General features: G+C 41.5%; 1 protein-coding gene and 1 long non-coding RNA gene across 2 annotated transcripts in view; one reads left to right on the top strand and one right to left on the bottom strand.

Moving 5' to 3' along the window:
* LOC130358826 (uncharacterized) overlaps window positions 1–17,722 on the top strand; it is a 115,442-nt gene that overhangs the window by 59,417 nt on the left and 38,303 nt on the right. Inside the window, exon 3 of the long non-coding RNA XR_008889657.1 lies at window positions 12,791–12,867. This is a non-coding gene — a long non-coding RNA (uncharacterized LOC130358826). The remainder of the gene's footprint in view (window positions 1–12,790; window positions 12,868–17,722) is intronic.
* On the bottom strand, window positions 2,909–13,303 carry LOC130358824 (chymotrypsin-like elastase family member 1). The gene is made up of 8 exons (XM_056562675.1): window positions 12,827–13,303; window positions 12,137–12,249; window positions 10,248–10,348; window positions 9,521–9,646; window positions 7,531–7,667; window positions 4,329–4,474; window positions 3,979–4,128; window positions 2,909–3,026 (listed from the first exon to the last, which is right to left on the bottom strand). Exons 1-8 carry the CDS (start codon window positions 12,864–12,866, stop codon window positions 3,018–3,020), a joined length of 822 nt encoding a protein of 273 aa, XP_056418650.1. The 5' UTR covers window positions 12,867–13,303; the 3' UTR covers window positions 2,909–3,017.

The raw sequence follows: 17,722 nt of genomic DNA on the forward strand, positions 1-17,722 counted from the left end.
TGGGACACAGTGATGCCCCGGTTACCTCTCTGCAGCCCCGCATTCACTTTAAAAACACAGGTGCCTCCGGGAGGTAGGGCACGCAGGGACGTCACTGGCATCCCCTGCGTGCGCCCATAGCAACGGAGTGTGGAGGAGCGGAGCAGCGAGCAGGACGTGCGCTGGCCAGCTTGGTAAGTGTTACCAGCGGCACGTCAGCTTCGATGCTCCGACCACCGCTCCTCCGGTCCCGGGACTTACTGTTATGGCCGGACCGGAGGAGTGGTGGACGGAGCACTGAAGTGGGGCAGTACACAGGCATACAGCCTCCAGCCATACACTGTATGGCTGGAGGCTGTATGTCTGTGGGGGAACTATACTGCACCTAATGTGGAGAACTATACTGCACCTAATGTGGGGAACTATACTGCACCTAATGTGGAGAACTATACTGCACCTAATGTGGGGAACTATACTGCACCTAATGTGGGGAACTATACTGCACCTAATCTGGGGGAACTGTACTGCACCTAATGTGGGGGAACTGTACTGCACCTAATGTGGGGGAAGTATACTGCACCTAATGTGAGGGAACTATACTGCCAACCTAATGTGGGGGGAACTATACTGCCAACCTAATGTGGGGGGAGCTATACTGCCAACCTAATGTGGGGGGAACTATACTGACAACCTAATGTGGGGGAACTACAACCTAATGTGGGGGAACTATACTGCCAACCTAATGTGGGGGGAACTATGCAGCCTACCTAATGTGGGGGGAACTGTGCTGCGTACTTACGTACTTAAAGGGGTAGTCCACTAATAGGATATATCAGTGTGCATAGGAATTTGTTCATAATTTTTTTTTTTTTAACTATAGTCCGGCCCTCCAACGGTCTGAGGGACAGTGAACTGCCCCCCTGTTTAAAAAGTTTGAGGATCCCTGCTTTAGAGTATATGTATCAATTCATTAGAAAGAAAATGCTCCAATATGTTATACTGCATGCTACTTTATGGAGATATCTCCCCTAGAAGCATGAAGGTACCTGTGACTTTGGATTACAGAACTGTAGGGTCCCATGTGCTGCCATACTGGTCACATTCTTTGGTGTGAGCCTGAGGTGACCCAGGGGCTATGCAGGGACGTGTGATACTACAGGTGTTATATCATTTATGTCACTGGTGCGAATGATCAACAGTGCCAAATTAATGCCCCCTAGGGACACACAGCTTTTTCAATGGAGGGCCTGCACTGAATCTTGTAGGTGAACGTGTCACTCGGGGCATGCCACTTTGTACTGTGGCTGGCAGATGGAAGTTGGGGTGCCCATTGTGTTGTGGGTGCAGGATACTAGACACAGGGAAATGAGGAAAAGGTGAAGATAATTTTGCTAGGTAAGTGTTTGCTGATGTTAGAGCTTCAGACTCAGCAGTCTATCCCAGGACTTCTGTTGGCCCCTAGTAGAGTATAACCTGACTTCTGTAGGACTTAGGATCTTGAGGTTCTCTAGCTCAAGGCTATAATGGGGGACTGACTGTTCAGAATCTTCCAAAGGGTTCTGAGGGTACTATGTGGGGTCCCACACCACGTACTTGGCCCAACTGAGACACATCGGATTGGATACATCTAGGTGAGAAGTCATAATAAGTGTAATTTGCAAGAGCTCTCTTCAGAGCTGTGTTTGTTGAGATGCCAGGTATAAAGTATGGGTAAAGGAAGGGTGCACTAATGTTATAATCTTTTTCTCAATGGCACATCCTTGGTGTTCATTGTGGTATGATGCAACCAAGCACAAGTTGCTAAATTGTAGAACTGTTACTTGAATACACTAGGCAGAAGAAATTATTTACAGGCTTTGGTGGAAACAGTCTCTGGTCCATGTGAGTTGTTACCCCTTACTAGCTGTAGTACAGGCAGCTTTGTGTGGGGAAATTCACTGCTCTAGCTTTTGGTTTGGAAATAGTGCTAAGATACTTTACGAAAGGAACCTTCACTTGTTAGCTTCCAGTTTATTAGGTTTTGTTTAGCAAAGTAGTATGACTCACAAAGGTTGTGCTGCAGTTTCTTATGGCAGGATGCAAGTCTGTAGGAAAATTGAAGCAACACGTACTGGTCATGGTCAAAGGCCCTTGCAGGAACCAGGAAAAACAAAGAGGCTCTTGTCCTGCTTTTCCTCTCCAACAGAATAATCATTTCTTCACAGAGGCAGAAAGAGTAGTATATATCCCCTCAGTAGGAGTAGCTACTTTGCAGAAGTCTGTAAATTGTGTGCGCTCCCAGGGAGTACTTATGATGATTCCCCATGATATGGAGGCTACAGGATGAAGCTGATCCTCTGTGGTACATAGATCACAGGATGTAGCTTGCATACTATGGTATAAAGGTCTCAGAAAATGCTTGTAACCCTGCCAGAGAAATGAGAGGCATGTGGCTAGAAATAGAAAGGTCTTAGCCATATCCTCCCCTCTAGCTAAGAATTGGAGAGGACTAAGGAGGCTCCATCCACATTCTAGAGAATTTCACATGTTAAGTAATTGTGATTGAGACAAATCATCTTTGTACTGTATTTTATCAATTTTCTTAACATATTATAATGGTACTCAAATAGTATATTGTAATAAGAATTATGTATTTGCAAATTGTATAATGATTTATCTACTGCAAAAAACAACAAACCAATATATCTCAATTAGAAGGAAACATCTGGTCTGAAGAGTGAAACAGCAAATCATTAAACACCAGGAAATGGGGCAACATGCTACATGTGACCTGAGTCTAAGGGAAAAAAATGAAATATCAGGGACCAGTAAAATGTAGCTTCATAGCCTCAGGCTGAATATGTAATAATCTGCATATGTTCAATACAATGTGATAGGTATGATGTACAATCCTATGTTTCACATAAGAAAAAATGGTTCACACGTTTACTAGAGGTAAGTTCTTTATTAGCAAGATATTGGTAAGTTAAAACAACACAGATAGGCATTGTGTTGTAACTGTTATCAGGTCTCCCACTAGCGAAAAAGGAGTGATCCATTTAGATGTTCTGAAAAAGAAAACACATATACAATGTAAGTCATTTATTTGGAATATATTGGTACAAGGTTCATTGAATAATGTATAGTTTGGGCATTCCAATAGCAGATTAGCTGAAACAACCATAAAGGTTACCTGTTGCTTAAAAAAACTTTTGATGTGGCCTAGATATATTTCAGAACTATTAATTGGTCGGGGTCTGAGTGACCAATTGTTAGAACGAGTCTGCGGAAAATTGCTGTTAACTGAGACAATCCCATAGACTTCCATTGTAAGTTTGTTTTGCTTACAGCTCTCTTCTCCCAGCTAGTTCTAGCTATCGTTCGCTGTCTGAAAACTCAGACCCGGACTGATCAAACCTTTTGACATGTCAAAAGTTTTTTTTAAAGTGACAGTGTCCATTTAAGTCTTAAATTATTGGAACTGTAAGTAAGACTGAAACAACTGATTGACATAGTCAATAATAATTGAACATGAAAATCGTTGTCAATGATTTTCATTATTAATTAGTTGGTTGCTTTATTAGTTGGTCTGGTGGTGGGCAGGGGGGAAGTGATATTAACCGAAGTGGAGCTATCTCTGCTGTGGCAATCTCTGTGCCAATCTCTATGTTTAAATCTTGGAATGTCCGCACAGAAACAAATTAAATAAAAAACAAAACAAACAAAAGACAAAAATCTGACCTACAGCACATTGATACCAATAAAAACTACAAAACATGCCACAAAACTTTTTTAAATTCCATTGATTGATTAATCGGAAAAAATAATCGTCCAACTAATCGATTATGAAAATTATTGTTCATTGCAGCCCTAACCGTAAGGTCCATTACCAGTTCTTCACACTTGAATTAAACTGGTAAGCACTGCACCTGGTTGAATTGCATGTCCAGCGTGGCAACTCTGGATACATAGGCCGGTATTTGGGGATACAACAATAAATGATTTATATACATCACTTACGCTGCTGATCCAGGAGGTGTAAGAAGAGACTTTGGTAAACACAGATGGTTTCTGGTAGTAGTTGCATCCCAGAGAAGAGCCAAAGCTGACAATACCATGGACCTGATACACACCATTGACTGCGCAGTTCAGAGGTCCACCAGAATCTCCCTAATGTGCAGTGAGGAAATACAAGCATGAGCCTCAGTAGATATTAATATTAATATGTATACTTTTATAGAACAATTATTTTTAATGTTGCCTACATAAATACTCAAAAAGTTGTTCTACACTAATGGATGTGGGTAAAGAAAACTATTAAATAACCACACAGATCTACATAAAGGAAAGCACTCTAAGAAAATACTTACATTGCAGGAAGACTTGACTCCATCTCCACCAGCGCAGATCATGGTGGTCTTGACAGTGCTGCCCCACCAGGAGCTGAGAGAGCAGGTTGCGTGGGCAACTACAGGCAGAGTAACTTGCTGGAGAACAGTGGCAAGAGATCCACCGGCTGTGCAGAAATAATAGTCTCTTATTATAATGCTTTTGCAATACAATGCAATTCTCTTATTTAGGTTACGGAATGTTATTTGGTCACTCTGCTTCTTCCAAAATAAAAATAAAATAATAAAAATAATTGAAATAAATGGTTCTTAGAACATGGTTACACAAAAACAAATGCTTTTTGTTTAAAACATGTTTTACTGAGTACAACATAGAAAACCAAAACATGAAACCAGATTTATTATACAGATTTAGCCACTGCCAACATGAGTACAGTGGTGCTCAAGGGTGTGATCCAGATAAGTATATGCGAGTGGTCATGCATGCACTGTACTGTCAGTATTAGCACTAATTACATTAGCTGGGGCAGGCACTCTTGGATCCAATCAAAGAAAAATATGGTGCAGTCTGTGGCAATACTGTATGCATTGCCTATCCCGGGGGTCACCAGCAACGGGACCCCAGCGATCTGACATCTTATCCTTTGGATAGGGGATAAGATGTCTAGGGCAGAGTACCCCTTTAAACATGACTATGGGATTCTACTAGGGAAATCATGTTTTATAATAGATGCCTCTTCCTGGATCCTCCCACTGCCCTATCTTCAGCAGCAGATCAGCACACAAACTGTTCAATACAGTAGACTGTTGGCTTCCCAGCCAGTAGTCCTGTGGTAATGACATGTATGTTGCCTTTCTTTCCTTCAAGGAATGTATAAAATACATTCACATATTAATACAGAGGAGTCGGGGAGTCGGAGTCAGAGTTGGAATTTCAGAAAACTCCGGAGTCAGAACGTTTATCTACCAACTCCACAGCCCTGGTTGAAACTCATCTGCCACTTCCCAGCCCAAACCTCCTGTTAACTAAGACTCCTAAGTCCTTTCCATGTCAGTCTTCCCAAGTGTTCTCCCATTTAATACATAATGTCAGCCTTGATTTTTCCTCCCCATGTGCGTTACCTTACATTTATCAGTGTTGAAACTCATCTGCCACTTCCCAGTCCAAACCTCCAACCTATCCAGATCCAATTGTAACAGTGCACTGTCCTCTATTGTGTTTACCACTTTACAGAGTTTCGTATCATCTGCAAAGATTGCTACTTTACTATTCAACCCCTTTACAAGGTCATTAATGAATATATTAAATGTCTGACCCCTGTGGTACCCCACTAGTAACAGTCAATCAGAATAAGTACCATTAATAACCACCCTCTGTTTCCTATCTCTAAGCCAGTTACTTACCCACTTACACACATTCTCCCCCAGCCCAATCCTTCTAATTTTATGTACCAATCTTTTATGTGGCACCGTATCAAATGCTTTGGAAAAATCCAGATGTACGACATCCAGTGATTGTCCCTGGTCTGGAGCTCACCTCCTCATAAAAGCTGATCAGGTTAGTTTGACAGGTTAAACTAACAGGTCTATAATTCCTGGAGTCACCTTTTGACCCCTTTTTAAATATTGGCACCACATTTGCCATGTACCAGTCCTGGAGAACAGTCCCTGTCACTATAGAGTGAATATTAAAAATAGGGGTCTGTCTATTACATTACTTAATCCCTTTAGAACATGGGAGTGAATGCCATCTGGGCCTGGTGATTTGTCTATTTAGATTTTTTTGTATGCTGCACTGTACTTCTTCCTGGGTTAGACAGCTGACCTGTACTGGGGAGTTTACCTTATCTCACTGGCATTTCATTTTCCTCAGTGAATACAGTGGAAAATAATTTGTTTAATATATTTGCTTTTTCCTGATCCCCATCTATAATTTCTTCCTCATCATTTTTTAAAGGGCCTATACTTAAATTTTTTACCTTTTTGCTATTTCTTAAGTTAAAAGAACATTTTGGGATTAATTTTACTCTCTTTGGCAATGAGTATTTCTGTCTCTATTTTTGCGGCTTTTATCTGTTTTTTTTTTAACATAATTTACATTTTTCTCTATAGCTTCACTGCCGTCCTCTTTTAGTAGTTTAAATGTTTTATTTTTGTCATTTATTTCCCCCTTAACATTTTTATTCATCGACTTTGGTTTTCCTTTATTCCTGACCCTTTTATTCCCATAAGACATATACCTCTTACAGTGAGAATTTAAAATATTCTTAAAAGTCTCCCATTTAGTGTCAGCATTCTTGTTTTTGAGGACATTATCCCATTTTATATTGTTAAGAGCTTCTCTGAGTTGATCAAACTTTGCTTTCCTAAAGTTCATTGTTTTTGTGGCCCCTCACGAGGTTCCCTTATTGCAGAACAAGTTATAATGTATTATATTATGATCACTATTCCCTAGGTATTCTCCCAGTTTATATCAGGATAGTTAAAGTCCTTCATTATTATCACCTCATTCTGATTTGCTGCCTTGTTTATTTGCCTCAGTAATTGATCTTCTGCCTCTTCCATTATGTTTGGGGCTTATAGCAAACCCCTATCAGAATTTTTTTTATTTTTTATTTCCTAATATTTCTACCCATAATGACTCCACATTATCGTTTCCCTCCCATATATCCTCCTGCAGTGCGGCCTTCTCACTGGACTTTACATAAAGACAAACTCCTCAAGCACTGATTTCAGTAGGATTCTTGAAAAAAATCAAAGACAGGTCTTACAGTATATTTTTGCAGAATACGGATTGTGGAATTTCTGTGGCAGAATTTCTGCATAAGAAAATTTGCCATGTGAATGGGACAGTGAAATCCTAATTGAACACAATGTGCAGCAAATTTCAACATAGTTTCTGAATGATTTTTTTCTGCAGAAATTCCACTGTGTGAGCTTAGCCCTACATTTTTTTTTATACATTATTGTTTTGACTGGGACAACTGTTCTGGTCATAAGAAAACTGTAGCCAACAAAGAGCTTGTTTCTGTGTTTAAGATAGTTGCAGTTGTCTACTGTTTCAGGAACAAATTGCACATAGGTGATAGTCAAATGTGAATCAAGACATGGTGTGGATGGTAGATGCTGAGCAAACAGCATCTCACTATGTATTTAGTACATTTTCGTGCTCTTAAGGCAAAGGTTTCTTAAAATAAATAAAAATCTTAGTCAAATAACTTACTGCTGGTTCTTCCCCATCCAGTAACAACACAGTTGTAGTTGTTTGCCAGGGTAGCTCCACTTGCTGGCAGTGTAGCCAATTTCACAGAATTGTTCAGGGTAGCACTGGAGGCCAGCCACAGAATAGCAATATCATACCTGTGTAGAGAAAATATACAAAAGTAAATGTATTTATATTAAATGCATAGAAATGTAATAAGGAGATCGTGGGATATTCACATTACTAGAGGTAAAATGGCATCTTCAGTGAAGAGTTATGTTAACCTGTTATTAATGTAAATTTATTAGCGCGATCACAGGGGAGCAATCCACTTCTGAGGTAGCTGTAGGGCTTACCTCTCCTCCTGTTGCTGCTGTGTCATTGATAGAGCCTGGCTGGACTAGGCTTTATTAATAGAGCACAGAGCACACAGATCAATGTAGTTCTACGGAACTACATTGATCTGTATGAGGAATCTAATGATTACTCCTAAAATCCCCTAAGGGGACTAATAAAGTGTAAATATATATATATAAATAAGTCGAATAAAAGTTTAAAAAACACCCATTAACCCCTTCCATATTAAAAGTGTAAAACACCCCACTTTTCCCAAATTCCATATAAAAAATATGTAAATATAACATATGTCGTATCGCCGCATGCGCAAATGTCCAAACTATAAAAATATAATGTTAATTAAACTGCACGTTCAATGGCGTATACATAAAAAAAATTGTGTATTTTTGGTCACTTTGTATACCCTAAAAATTTTTATAAAAAGCGATGAAAAAGTCCCATGAAAACAAAAATTGTACCAATAAAAACTAAAGATCACGGCACAAAAAATGAGCCCTCATATAGCCCCGTATATGGAAAAATAAAAAAGTTATAGGGGTCAGAAGGACAATTTTAAACACTAATTTTCTTGCAAAAAGTTATAATTTTTACCAAAAGTAAAACAAAATCAAACCTATATACCGTATTTATCGGCGTATAACACGGACTTTTTAGGCTAAAATTTTTAGCCTAAAGTCTGTGTGCGTGTTATACGCCGATACACCCCCAGGAAAGGCAGGGGGAGAGAGGCCGTCGCTGCCCGCTTCTCTCCCCCTGCCTTTCCTGGGGTCTAGAGCGCTGCTGTCGGCCCTTCTCACCCCCTGGTTATCGGCGCCGCTGCCCGTTCTGTCCCCCTGACTATCGGTGCCGGCGCCGATAGCCAGGGGGAGAGAAGCGGCGCTGACAGCCAGGGGGAGAGAAGGGGCAGCGGCACCCATTGCCTGAGTTGGGTCCGCGCTGCTGCAGGCCTCCGGCGTGCGTCCCCGGCGTCGCTGCTATGCGCTGAACGGCGCGGCGCATGACGTCAGTGCGCCGCGCCGTGCATAGCAACGACGCTGGGGACGCACGACGGAGGCCTGCAGCAGCGCGGACCCGACTCAGGTAATTATGCCACCGGGGATGGGGGGAGGCAACGGGGCAGCGGCGCCGGCAATGGGTGCCGCTGCCCCTTCTCTCCCCCTGGCTGTCGGCGCCGCTTCTCTCCCCCTGGCTATCGGCGCCGGCACCGATAGTCAGGGGGACAGAACGGGCAGCGGCGCCGATAACCAGGGGGTGAAAAGGGCCGACAGCAGCGCTCTGGACCCCAGGAAAGGCAGGGGGAGAGAAGCGGGCAGCGACGGCCTCTCTCCCCCTGCCTTTCCTGGGTGTATATCGGGGTATACACGCGCACACACGCACCCTCATTTTACCATGGATATTTGGGTAAAAAACTTTTTTTACCCAAATATCCTTGGTAAAATGAGGGTGTGCGTGTTATAGGCCGGTGCGTGGTATACCCCGATAAATACGGTAAGTTGGATATCGTTTTAATCGTATGGACCTACAGAAAAAATATCAGGTGTCCTACAGAATAAATAATTAGAGTCTGCATAGAATCAGAAGCCCCCAATGTGTTATGTATTTATTTGCTTCCAATTAGTTATTAAAAATTGTTGCATGTTCATCAATTCCTTACCCAGCAGCAACGTTGTTGGTGTTCCAGCTAGCATGTTTTCTGATGGAAGAGACAGAAATGTACTGTTCGGTGCCTTCATTAGTATTAAGATTGTGGTCACCGAGGGCCACACGGAAGGAAACGGTTCTGTTAGGGAGGACATGAAGGAAAGTTATTGTTTAGTGAGTTCAATTTCAGTCATTTTGCAAAGCAGCATGAACCACTTACAAGCTTTTGTGGACTAACAGACTGCATGGAGCAGAATTACTAGTCTGCAGTCTGTCCTATAAAATGACACAATACACACTTTCCCTTTATCATGAGTGTCCTACATCGAGCTACAGTAAGCAATGGCTTTTTTGTTTCTGAACCATTTAGTTTGTTTTACAAATTTTCCAGACATAAAATTTTATCTATACCTGTCATGAGCGATATTTAGAGCAGCCTTTAAAAAAATAAAAATAAAAAAATATTACAAATTATGGATACTAAATTTCTGAAGATGAAATGTTGATCCAGGGATTTATGCTGACAATTATGTGGATTCAGAAAGGATTTCCCCCAATATATTGCAAATGAAATAGTAAGGGTTCTTGCCTTCCTTTTTTTTAACACAGCAGGATTATAGTTTGGACTTGTTGCTACTGTGTTATTTATAATTATAACTTTCTAGGTACATATTATAAATGATCTTCATTAGATTACCTAAATTACTTTAATATATAATAAGAAAATAGCACACAATTACCTGTCCACACAATGTGCGGCGGTCAACACACGGTTAGCGCGGATGAGGGAGGCTCCACAGGTGTGGTACCAGCTGCTGCCGGACAGATACTGGAGAGATACCTGGAGGAAGCCAATAATGGAAAATTAAAAAAAATGACACTATATCTTTAGGGGTTTTGGGGGGGGGGGGGGTCAAATTTTTTTTAAAAGGACCCTAGGTACTGCAAAAATAAAAAATAAATCACCTCACCTGTCGCTACCACCCTGGTGCTCTTGGTTTCTTTATGATTCTGATGACTTGCCGACCCTGCAGGTAATGTCTGCTCAGCCAGTCATTGACTGAAGTGGGTCATCACTACGGTGATTGGCTGAGTGAGTGGTTCCTGCAGGGTTAGCATGTTTTCAGAAACAGGAAGAAGGGAACAGCACCAGGAACTTAAAAAATGGCAGCTACTATTTTCATCCTTGTCTCTGAAAAATATGTTTTGAATTCTTTTGTATGTATGCTTTAGAGTAGTAAAATTATTTTTACAATGTATAGGAGGTTGTTTGCACACATTTTGAATTGTATATATTGTATTAGCTCACTTGCCACTGTCTGGCCACCTCAGTCAAATGGGTCTAAAATGCGTAGCACCTCTTAACAGTAACGTTTTTCAGCAACATCTGCCCTGGGCTCTGGCAGCTCAGTGTTATTAAAGAAACACATATGTGTCACAAGTAGCGCTGCAGCCAAACGTATTGGCTGCGAGTGCGCTCCAGCCCGTCCTCCTGTGCTGCTTCTGCCGCCGTTTGCATCACGGGATGCTCCCGCATGTGAACCCGGGGCTCTCACTTTCCTCTCCGCATCTCTGTCCCCTCCACTGTTCCCTGCTGCCGGCACAGGTGCCCCCACCTCCTAGGGCTCTCGTTCGCCGGCTTCCTCAGATTTAAAGGGCCAGCGCACCATTGATTGGTGCTTGTCTGGTCCTTTGTCTATTTAACCTCACACTTCCTTTCTGTCCTTGCCGGATCTTTGTGTTCACTAGCCCTAGAGAAAGCATTCCAGTTGTGTGTTGTCTAACAGTGTTCCTGATCTCTTGCTTTGTGACCTGGCCTTGTTCCTGTGCTGCCTTCCCTCTGACCTCCTAGCTTTGTTCCTGACCATGCTCGTGTGCCGCCTGCCCTGACCTCTTGCCTGTCCAGACTATGAGTTTGCCTCATCTTACCTGGGCCACGTAACACCTCAGCAGCCTGTGTGGACGAGTCATATCAGGGGTAGCGACCTGGGTGCCGCCTGCCGCAGCAAGTCTATCCCGCTTTGCAGCAGGCTCTGGTGAAAACCAGCTGCACCTTAAACTCTACTCCCTGGTACGGTCCACTGCTCTTTCAATATGTTCCTTGCAAATTATTTTTAGTTAAAGTTAATAAATTATAAAAATAGTATACCTTCTATACTATTACTCTGGTTCTAATGTCCTTTTCAAGCAGCCTTGATAACAGCCCTTCGGATAATGCTTAACTCCTTTTTATTTTTTCTCCATTACAGCACAGTTTTCATTGGTGACTGCAGCATATTTACTAGACTTTATCAAACTCTTTGGCCGTAAGAGGCGGATGTTGATTTCCTGCCTTTGCTTTTCCCCATAATTTACTTTTTAGCTCAGCGTGTTTGTTTGTCTTCTCTGTATAAGCATGCCCTCACTAGGCAGTCATTTCATGAAGAATTTACCTCAATAACTACAAATGAGAACATCAAACTAGGAACTACTAAACTACTATTAGATTATCAGTTGACACAAATGGCACATGTGTTACTGCAAACTGGGATTCTACTACCTCTAGTGCCTGTAACAAATACAGATTACTATTAAGTATATTTTTATGTACAGAATGTCACATCTTTAATAAATAAGGATGAATGCTGACCTGCCAGGGCCAGGCGTTTTTTGCTACATTAGTTCCTCCTACAACACGTCCATTTTCGTTTTCTTCAATTTCGTTGTCTTCAAAATAGCGGATGTCATCATCATGACATTGTCCTATGTGTAGAATAATGCAGAGATAAAAAAAAAATGCAGAAACTAGAAAACATTTGACAGATTTTCTTATTTTCAGTAAAACAAGGGTGCATTGTATGTTTGTATAGATGTTTGGATTGACAATAACTACGTAGCACTTGTTATATTATAGTATTTGAGTGGTAACTATTACATTCAAGAACAAATATTATTGATAATGTGACCTGTATACACCTTAAATGTTATGCCCCATGATCTTTAATGGACATGTGCAAACTGGTGAATGGTCATGATTGGTCAGCAGATTATGCCTATTTGACCATAAAATTTCAACATAGCCGATCACATGTCAGTAAGCAAAGGTCTAGGGAAAAGATGTAACATTTTCTATACATTTAATATTTTTCTATTGCTTTTATTTTAAATCAACATGGAGTCTGTAAAGTACTGTTATACAATACTTTTCACAATCCAGTGTAAATAAAATTAGATTTGCTAACATAATATTTTGCCATGACTACAACTTTTTCTTCCGAATTAGCAATAAAGTTCTTTCTTTCAGAACAAGGACTATACTGCAAAGAATGCAAGAACTTACCGCAGATTGCAAGAGCAGCAAGGAAGAGAAGCCTGAGCATTGTGAGAAAATTCACTGAAAATTCTTCTAGGCAAACCTATTGGTGGCGTCTCCTTATATACCATTTAAGAAATGCCAGTGCACAGTGGGAATAGCTTCAGGTGTTGCAGTTAAAAGTGAAGATAAATAAAAGTGAAGCTTTTCTCAAGGGAAAATAACTTAAATAAATATGTTGCTATTTAGGTTTAAGTTTAGCATCTGAAATAGAAATAATAAACAAAAAAGAAGATTGCTGGGCTATTTCCTTTGGATATATGTATTTACTAAGCCACTGTGTTTCCACTCCAGGCAATTAATATTTTTTCTATTTTCCACTGGTCGGCATCTAGTCTGTATCATTTTTGGAACCCTCTCCATAATATGAAAAGGAAAATGGGGGTACTCTGGAAGAAGAAAAGGTTCTCAGGTCAACTGGTGCCAGAATGTTACACAGATTTGTAAATTACTTCAATTTAAAATTCACAACACTTCCAGTACTTATTAGATGCTGTATTACCCAGAGGAAGTTGTGTAGTTCTTTCCAGTCTGACCACAGACTGCCACTTCTGTCCATGTCAGGAACTGTCCTGAACATTAGAAGTTTGGTATGGGGATTTGCTTCTGCTCTGGAAAGTTCCTGAGGTGGCAGCAAACAGAGGTGGCAGCAGAGAGCACTGTGGTCAGACTGGAAAAACCTACACTACTTCCTCCAAAGCATACAGTAGGTGTTAAGTACTGGAAGGTTAAAACATTTTTTAAATAGAAGTAATTTACAAATCTGTATAACTTTCTGGTACCAGTCAGTCAAACATCCCCCCCCTCCTGAGTACCCCTTTAATCCCTTAAGGACTTTGCCTGTTTTTACCTTAATGACCAAGCCCCATTTTTTTTTTTAAATCTGGCATTTGTCTCTTTATGTGGTAATGACTTTAGAATTGTAATTCTCCAATAGTTTTTTTTTTGTGTGACACATTGTACTTTATTATTATTATTATTATTATTATTATTTTTACCTACTTAGTGGTAAATTTTTGTTGATACTGTAAAATATTGTGAAAAATGTGAAAATACAATGTAGCCCGGACCTTCTAGGTGAGTAAATAAAATTGGATATACGTGGATCGTGCTTCAATAATAATTATCATTTATTGTAAAATATAGATAAGATTTCGACACTTCTCACAGGGCCCTTGTGAGAAGAACATACATATTAAAAGGCAACCTAACAATGTATTTAGGCAATAGTAATTAAAACTATAGACCTGGCATAGAATAATAAAATAGCAGAGTAAGATCTGTACCATACAAATAAATTAAAGAGTTGCTCTTCTGGGTATTTAGGGTAGATATGTCCCTTTTTAGATACAGTAGCAAACAGTCTGTAATATTAGAAATTGTTACTGGTCTGTAAATGGTAACTCAGGCGATGGGTATTGCTCCCGCAATGGCTGAGTGTCCGTGGTGTGCACAGTTCTCTGTGCGGTGCTTCCAATTGTGAGCCTGGTCCAGTAGAATCTGAGCGCGGTGGCAGTCGCTGTCGGCTGAGGCGCTGGCAGGCGCCGAAGATCGCAGTGGTGTCCGGGGACTGCTGGCGCTGGCGTGCGCTGGAGTTGGTATTCCTCACCGCTTTGCTAGTTGGTAGACAGGACCATGTACTGGAGGGCTGGAAGTTCACCTCGTGGTGCCGGCGTCTGACATCAGAGCCGGGATGGCTGCACCAGGATGGTTACACCGGAATGGATCTGAACTGCTGAACCGGGTAGGTAGCAGAGTAAGAGCGCTAATAATGGTACAGTTCATAGAAGGTAACTGGCCATAAAATTTAGGCACAGTTCGAGTACTACTATGCCAGTAGATAACGACTAGACGCGTTTCAGGGTTGTATAATGTAACCCTTTCCTCAGTAGTCATGGACTACTGAGGAAAGGGTTACATTATACAACCCTGAAACGCATCTAGTCGTTATCTACTGGCATAGTAGTACTCGAACTGTGCCTAAATTTTATGGCCAGTTACCTTCTATGAACTGTACCATTATTAGCGCTCTTACTCTGCTACCTACCCGGTTCAGCAGTTCAGATCCATTCCGGTGTAACCATCCTGGTGCAGCCATCCCGGCTCTGATGTCAGACGCCGGCACCACGAGGTAAACTTCCAGCCCTCCAGTACATGGTCCTGTCTACCAACTAGCAAAGCGGTGAGGAATACCAACTCCAGCGCACGCCAGCGCCAGCAGTCCCCGGACACCACTGCGATCTTCGGCGCCTGCCAGCGCCTCAGCCGACAGCGACTGCCACCGCGCTCAGATTCTACTGGACCAGGCTCACAATTGGAAGCACCGCACAGAGAACTGTGCACACCACGGACACTCAGCCATTGCGGGAGCAATACCCATCGCCTGAGTTACCATTTACAGACCGGTAACAATTTCTAATATTACAGACTGTTTGCTACTGTATCTAAAAAGGGACATATCTACCCTAAATACCCAGAAGAGCAACTCTTTAATTTATTTGTATGGTACAGATCTTACTCTGCTATTTTATTATTCTATGCCAGGTCTATAGTTTTAATTACTATTGCCTAAATACATTGTTAGGTTGCCTTTTAATATGTATGTTCTTCTCACAAGGGCCCTGTGAGAAGTGTCGAAATCTTATCTATATTTTATAATAAATGATAATTATTATTGAAGCACGATCCACGTATATCCAATTTTATTTACTCACCTAGAAGGTCCGGGCTACATTGTATTTTTTGGTTTTTCCCTTTCTAGCAATTAAGGTATAGTTGCCTGCCCAGTTTGACCTCGGTGCGTAATAGTTGTGAGCTGCACAAACCTGTATAGTTTTTTCTTTTAAAAATGTGAAAATGTTTGACTTTTTAAAAAAATTCACTGTGGAGCAATTTTTATTTTATTCTGTGGGTTAATACAATTATGGAGATTCACAATTTATATAGCTTTCATAGCTTTCAATGTTTTTTTTTTTCTCTTCTAAAAAATTTTTCATGAATATTTTCAACATAGATTTTTCAAGGGACCAGTTCTTTTCTGAAGGGGATTTGAGAGGCCTGGCTGTTAGAAAAAACCCTAATATCATCCCAATTTAAAAACTCCCCTTCAAAGAATTCACAAGAGGATTTAGAAACTTTGTTAACCTTGTGATGCACAGGAATTAAATGTAAAAATGTCAACTTTCTTTCTAATTTTCAATTTAAAGGGATACTCCGGTGGAAAAAAATATGTCATATCACCTGGTGCCAGAAAGTTAAACAGATTTGTAAATTACTTCTATTAAAAATCCTTCCAGTACTTATCAGCTGCTGTATGCTCCAGAGGAAGTTGTATAGTTCTTTTCAGTCTGACCACAGCGCTCTCTGCTGAAACCTCTGTCCATGTCAAGAACTGTCCAGAGCAGGTTAGGTTTGCTATGGGGATTTGTTCCTGCTCTGGGCAGTTCCTGACAGGGACAGTGTCAGCAGAGAGCACTTTGGTCAGACAAAAAAGAACTATATGCTACCTTTTGATAATTTTTATTCCACTTTTTTAAGTTGAGATGAGCAAAATTAGCAATTCGGGCATGATTTTTCTTACAACGTTCACTTTGTGGAATAAATAACATTATCATTCATGCTTTTTTTCCTCTCCGCACCCGACAATTGTGGCAGGTGTTCGTCTGTGTATGACAGCCAACTTCCACCACGATCTTTGCTCCTGCGTCTCACAAACATGTTAAAGGGGTACTCCGGTGCTTAGACATCTTATCCCCTATCCAAAGGATAGGGGATAAGATGCCTGACCGCGGGAGTTCCGCCATTGGGGACCCCCGTGATCTTGCACGTTGCACCCCGTTTATAATAAGTCCCCGGAGCGTGTTCGCTCTGAGTCTGATTACGGGCGACCACAGGGCGGGCGGCGTGTGACGTCACGCCTGTGCCCCGTGTGACTTCACGCTCCGCCCCTCAATGCAAGCCTATGGGAGGGGGCTTGATAGCTGTCACGCCCCCTCCCGTAGGCATGCATTGAGGGGCGGAGCGTGATGTCACACGGGGGCGCAGGCGTGACATCACACGCCGCCCGCCCTGTGGTCGCCCGTCATCAGACCCGGAGCGAACACGCTCCGGGGACTGATTACAAACGGGGTGCCGCGTGCAAGATCACGGGGGTCCCCAGCGGCGGGACTCCCGCGGTCAGGCATCTTATCCCCTATCCTTTGGATAGGGGATAAGATGTCTAAGCACCGGAGTACCCCTTTAAAGGGGTACTTTGGTGGAAAAAAGTTTTTTCTAACTAACTTGTACCAGGAAGTTAAACAGATTTGTAAATTACTTCTATATAAAAATATTAATCCTTCCAGTACTTATAAGCTGTTTTATGCTCTAGAGGAAGTTGAGTTGTTCTTTTCTTCCTGACCACAGTGCTCTCTGCTGACACCTCTGTCCTTGTCAGGAACTGTCCAGAGCAGGAGAGGTTTGCTATGGGGATTTGTTTCTTCTCTGGACAGTTCCTGATATGGACAGAGGTGTCAGCAGAGAGCACATTGGTCAGACAGAAAATAACTACACAACTTCCTCTGGAGCATACAGCAGCAGATAAGTACTGGAAGGGTTAAGATTTACAAATCTTAGAAAATGAATAAAAAAGGCAAACCCCCACCTCAAGGACAGTGATAATGAATAATTATTTAAATTCAATAGACTTGCATAATAATTATTGGCTGAGACTGTGCTTCAAATATCAACTGAATAAAATGTATTAAAAAAAATGTATATAAATGTATACATAAATTCCCCTCACAACACCACAGACTTTAAGCTACCAGCTGTCCGATACCGGCTCCAGCGTCTTTTGGTTCAGAGATCCATTGCTCCCATTAG

This window comes from Hyla sarda, chromosome 2, assembly GCF_029499605.1.
Source record: "Hyla sarda isolate aHylSar1 chromosome 2, aHylSar1.hap1, whole genome shotgun sequence".
Classification (NCBI taxonomy): domain Eukaryota; kingdom Metazoa; phylum Chordata; class Amphibia; order Anura; family Hylidae; genus Hyla; species Hyla sarda.

What these genes read in the sequence shown, in the direction of transcription:
- LOC130358824 (XM_056562675.1), bottom strand. Translation starts at nt 12,866, where the DNA reads ATGCTCAGGCTTCTCTTCCTTGCTGCTCTTGCAATCTGCG. An exon ending in TGCTGCTCTTGCAATCTGCG is followed by an intron (nt 12,250 to 12,826) that starts GTAAGTTCTTGC and finishes TTCTACACATAG; the next exon opens with GACAATGTCATGATGATGAC. An exon ending in AAAACGCCTGGCCCTGGCAG is followed by an intron (nt 10,349 to 12,136) that starts GTCAGCATTCAT and finishes GGCTTCCTCCAG; the next exon opens with GTATCTCTCCAGTATCTGTC.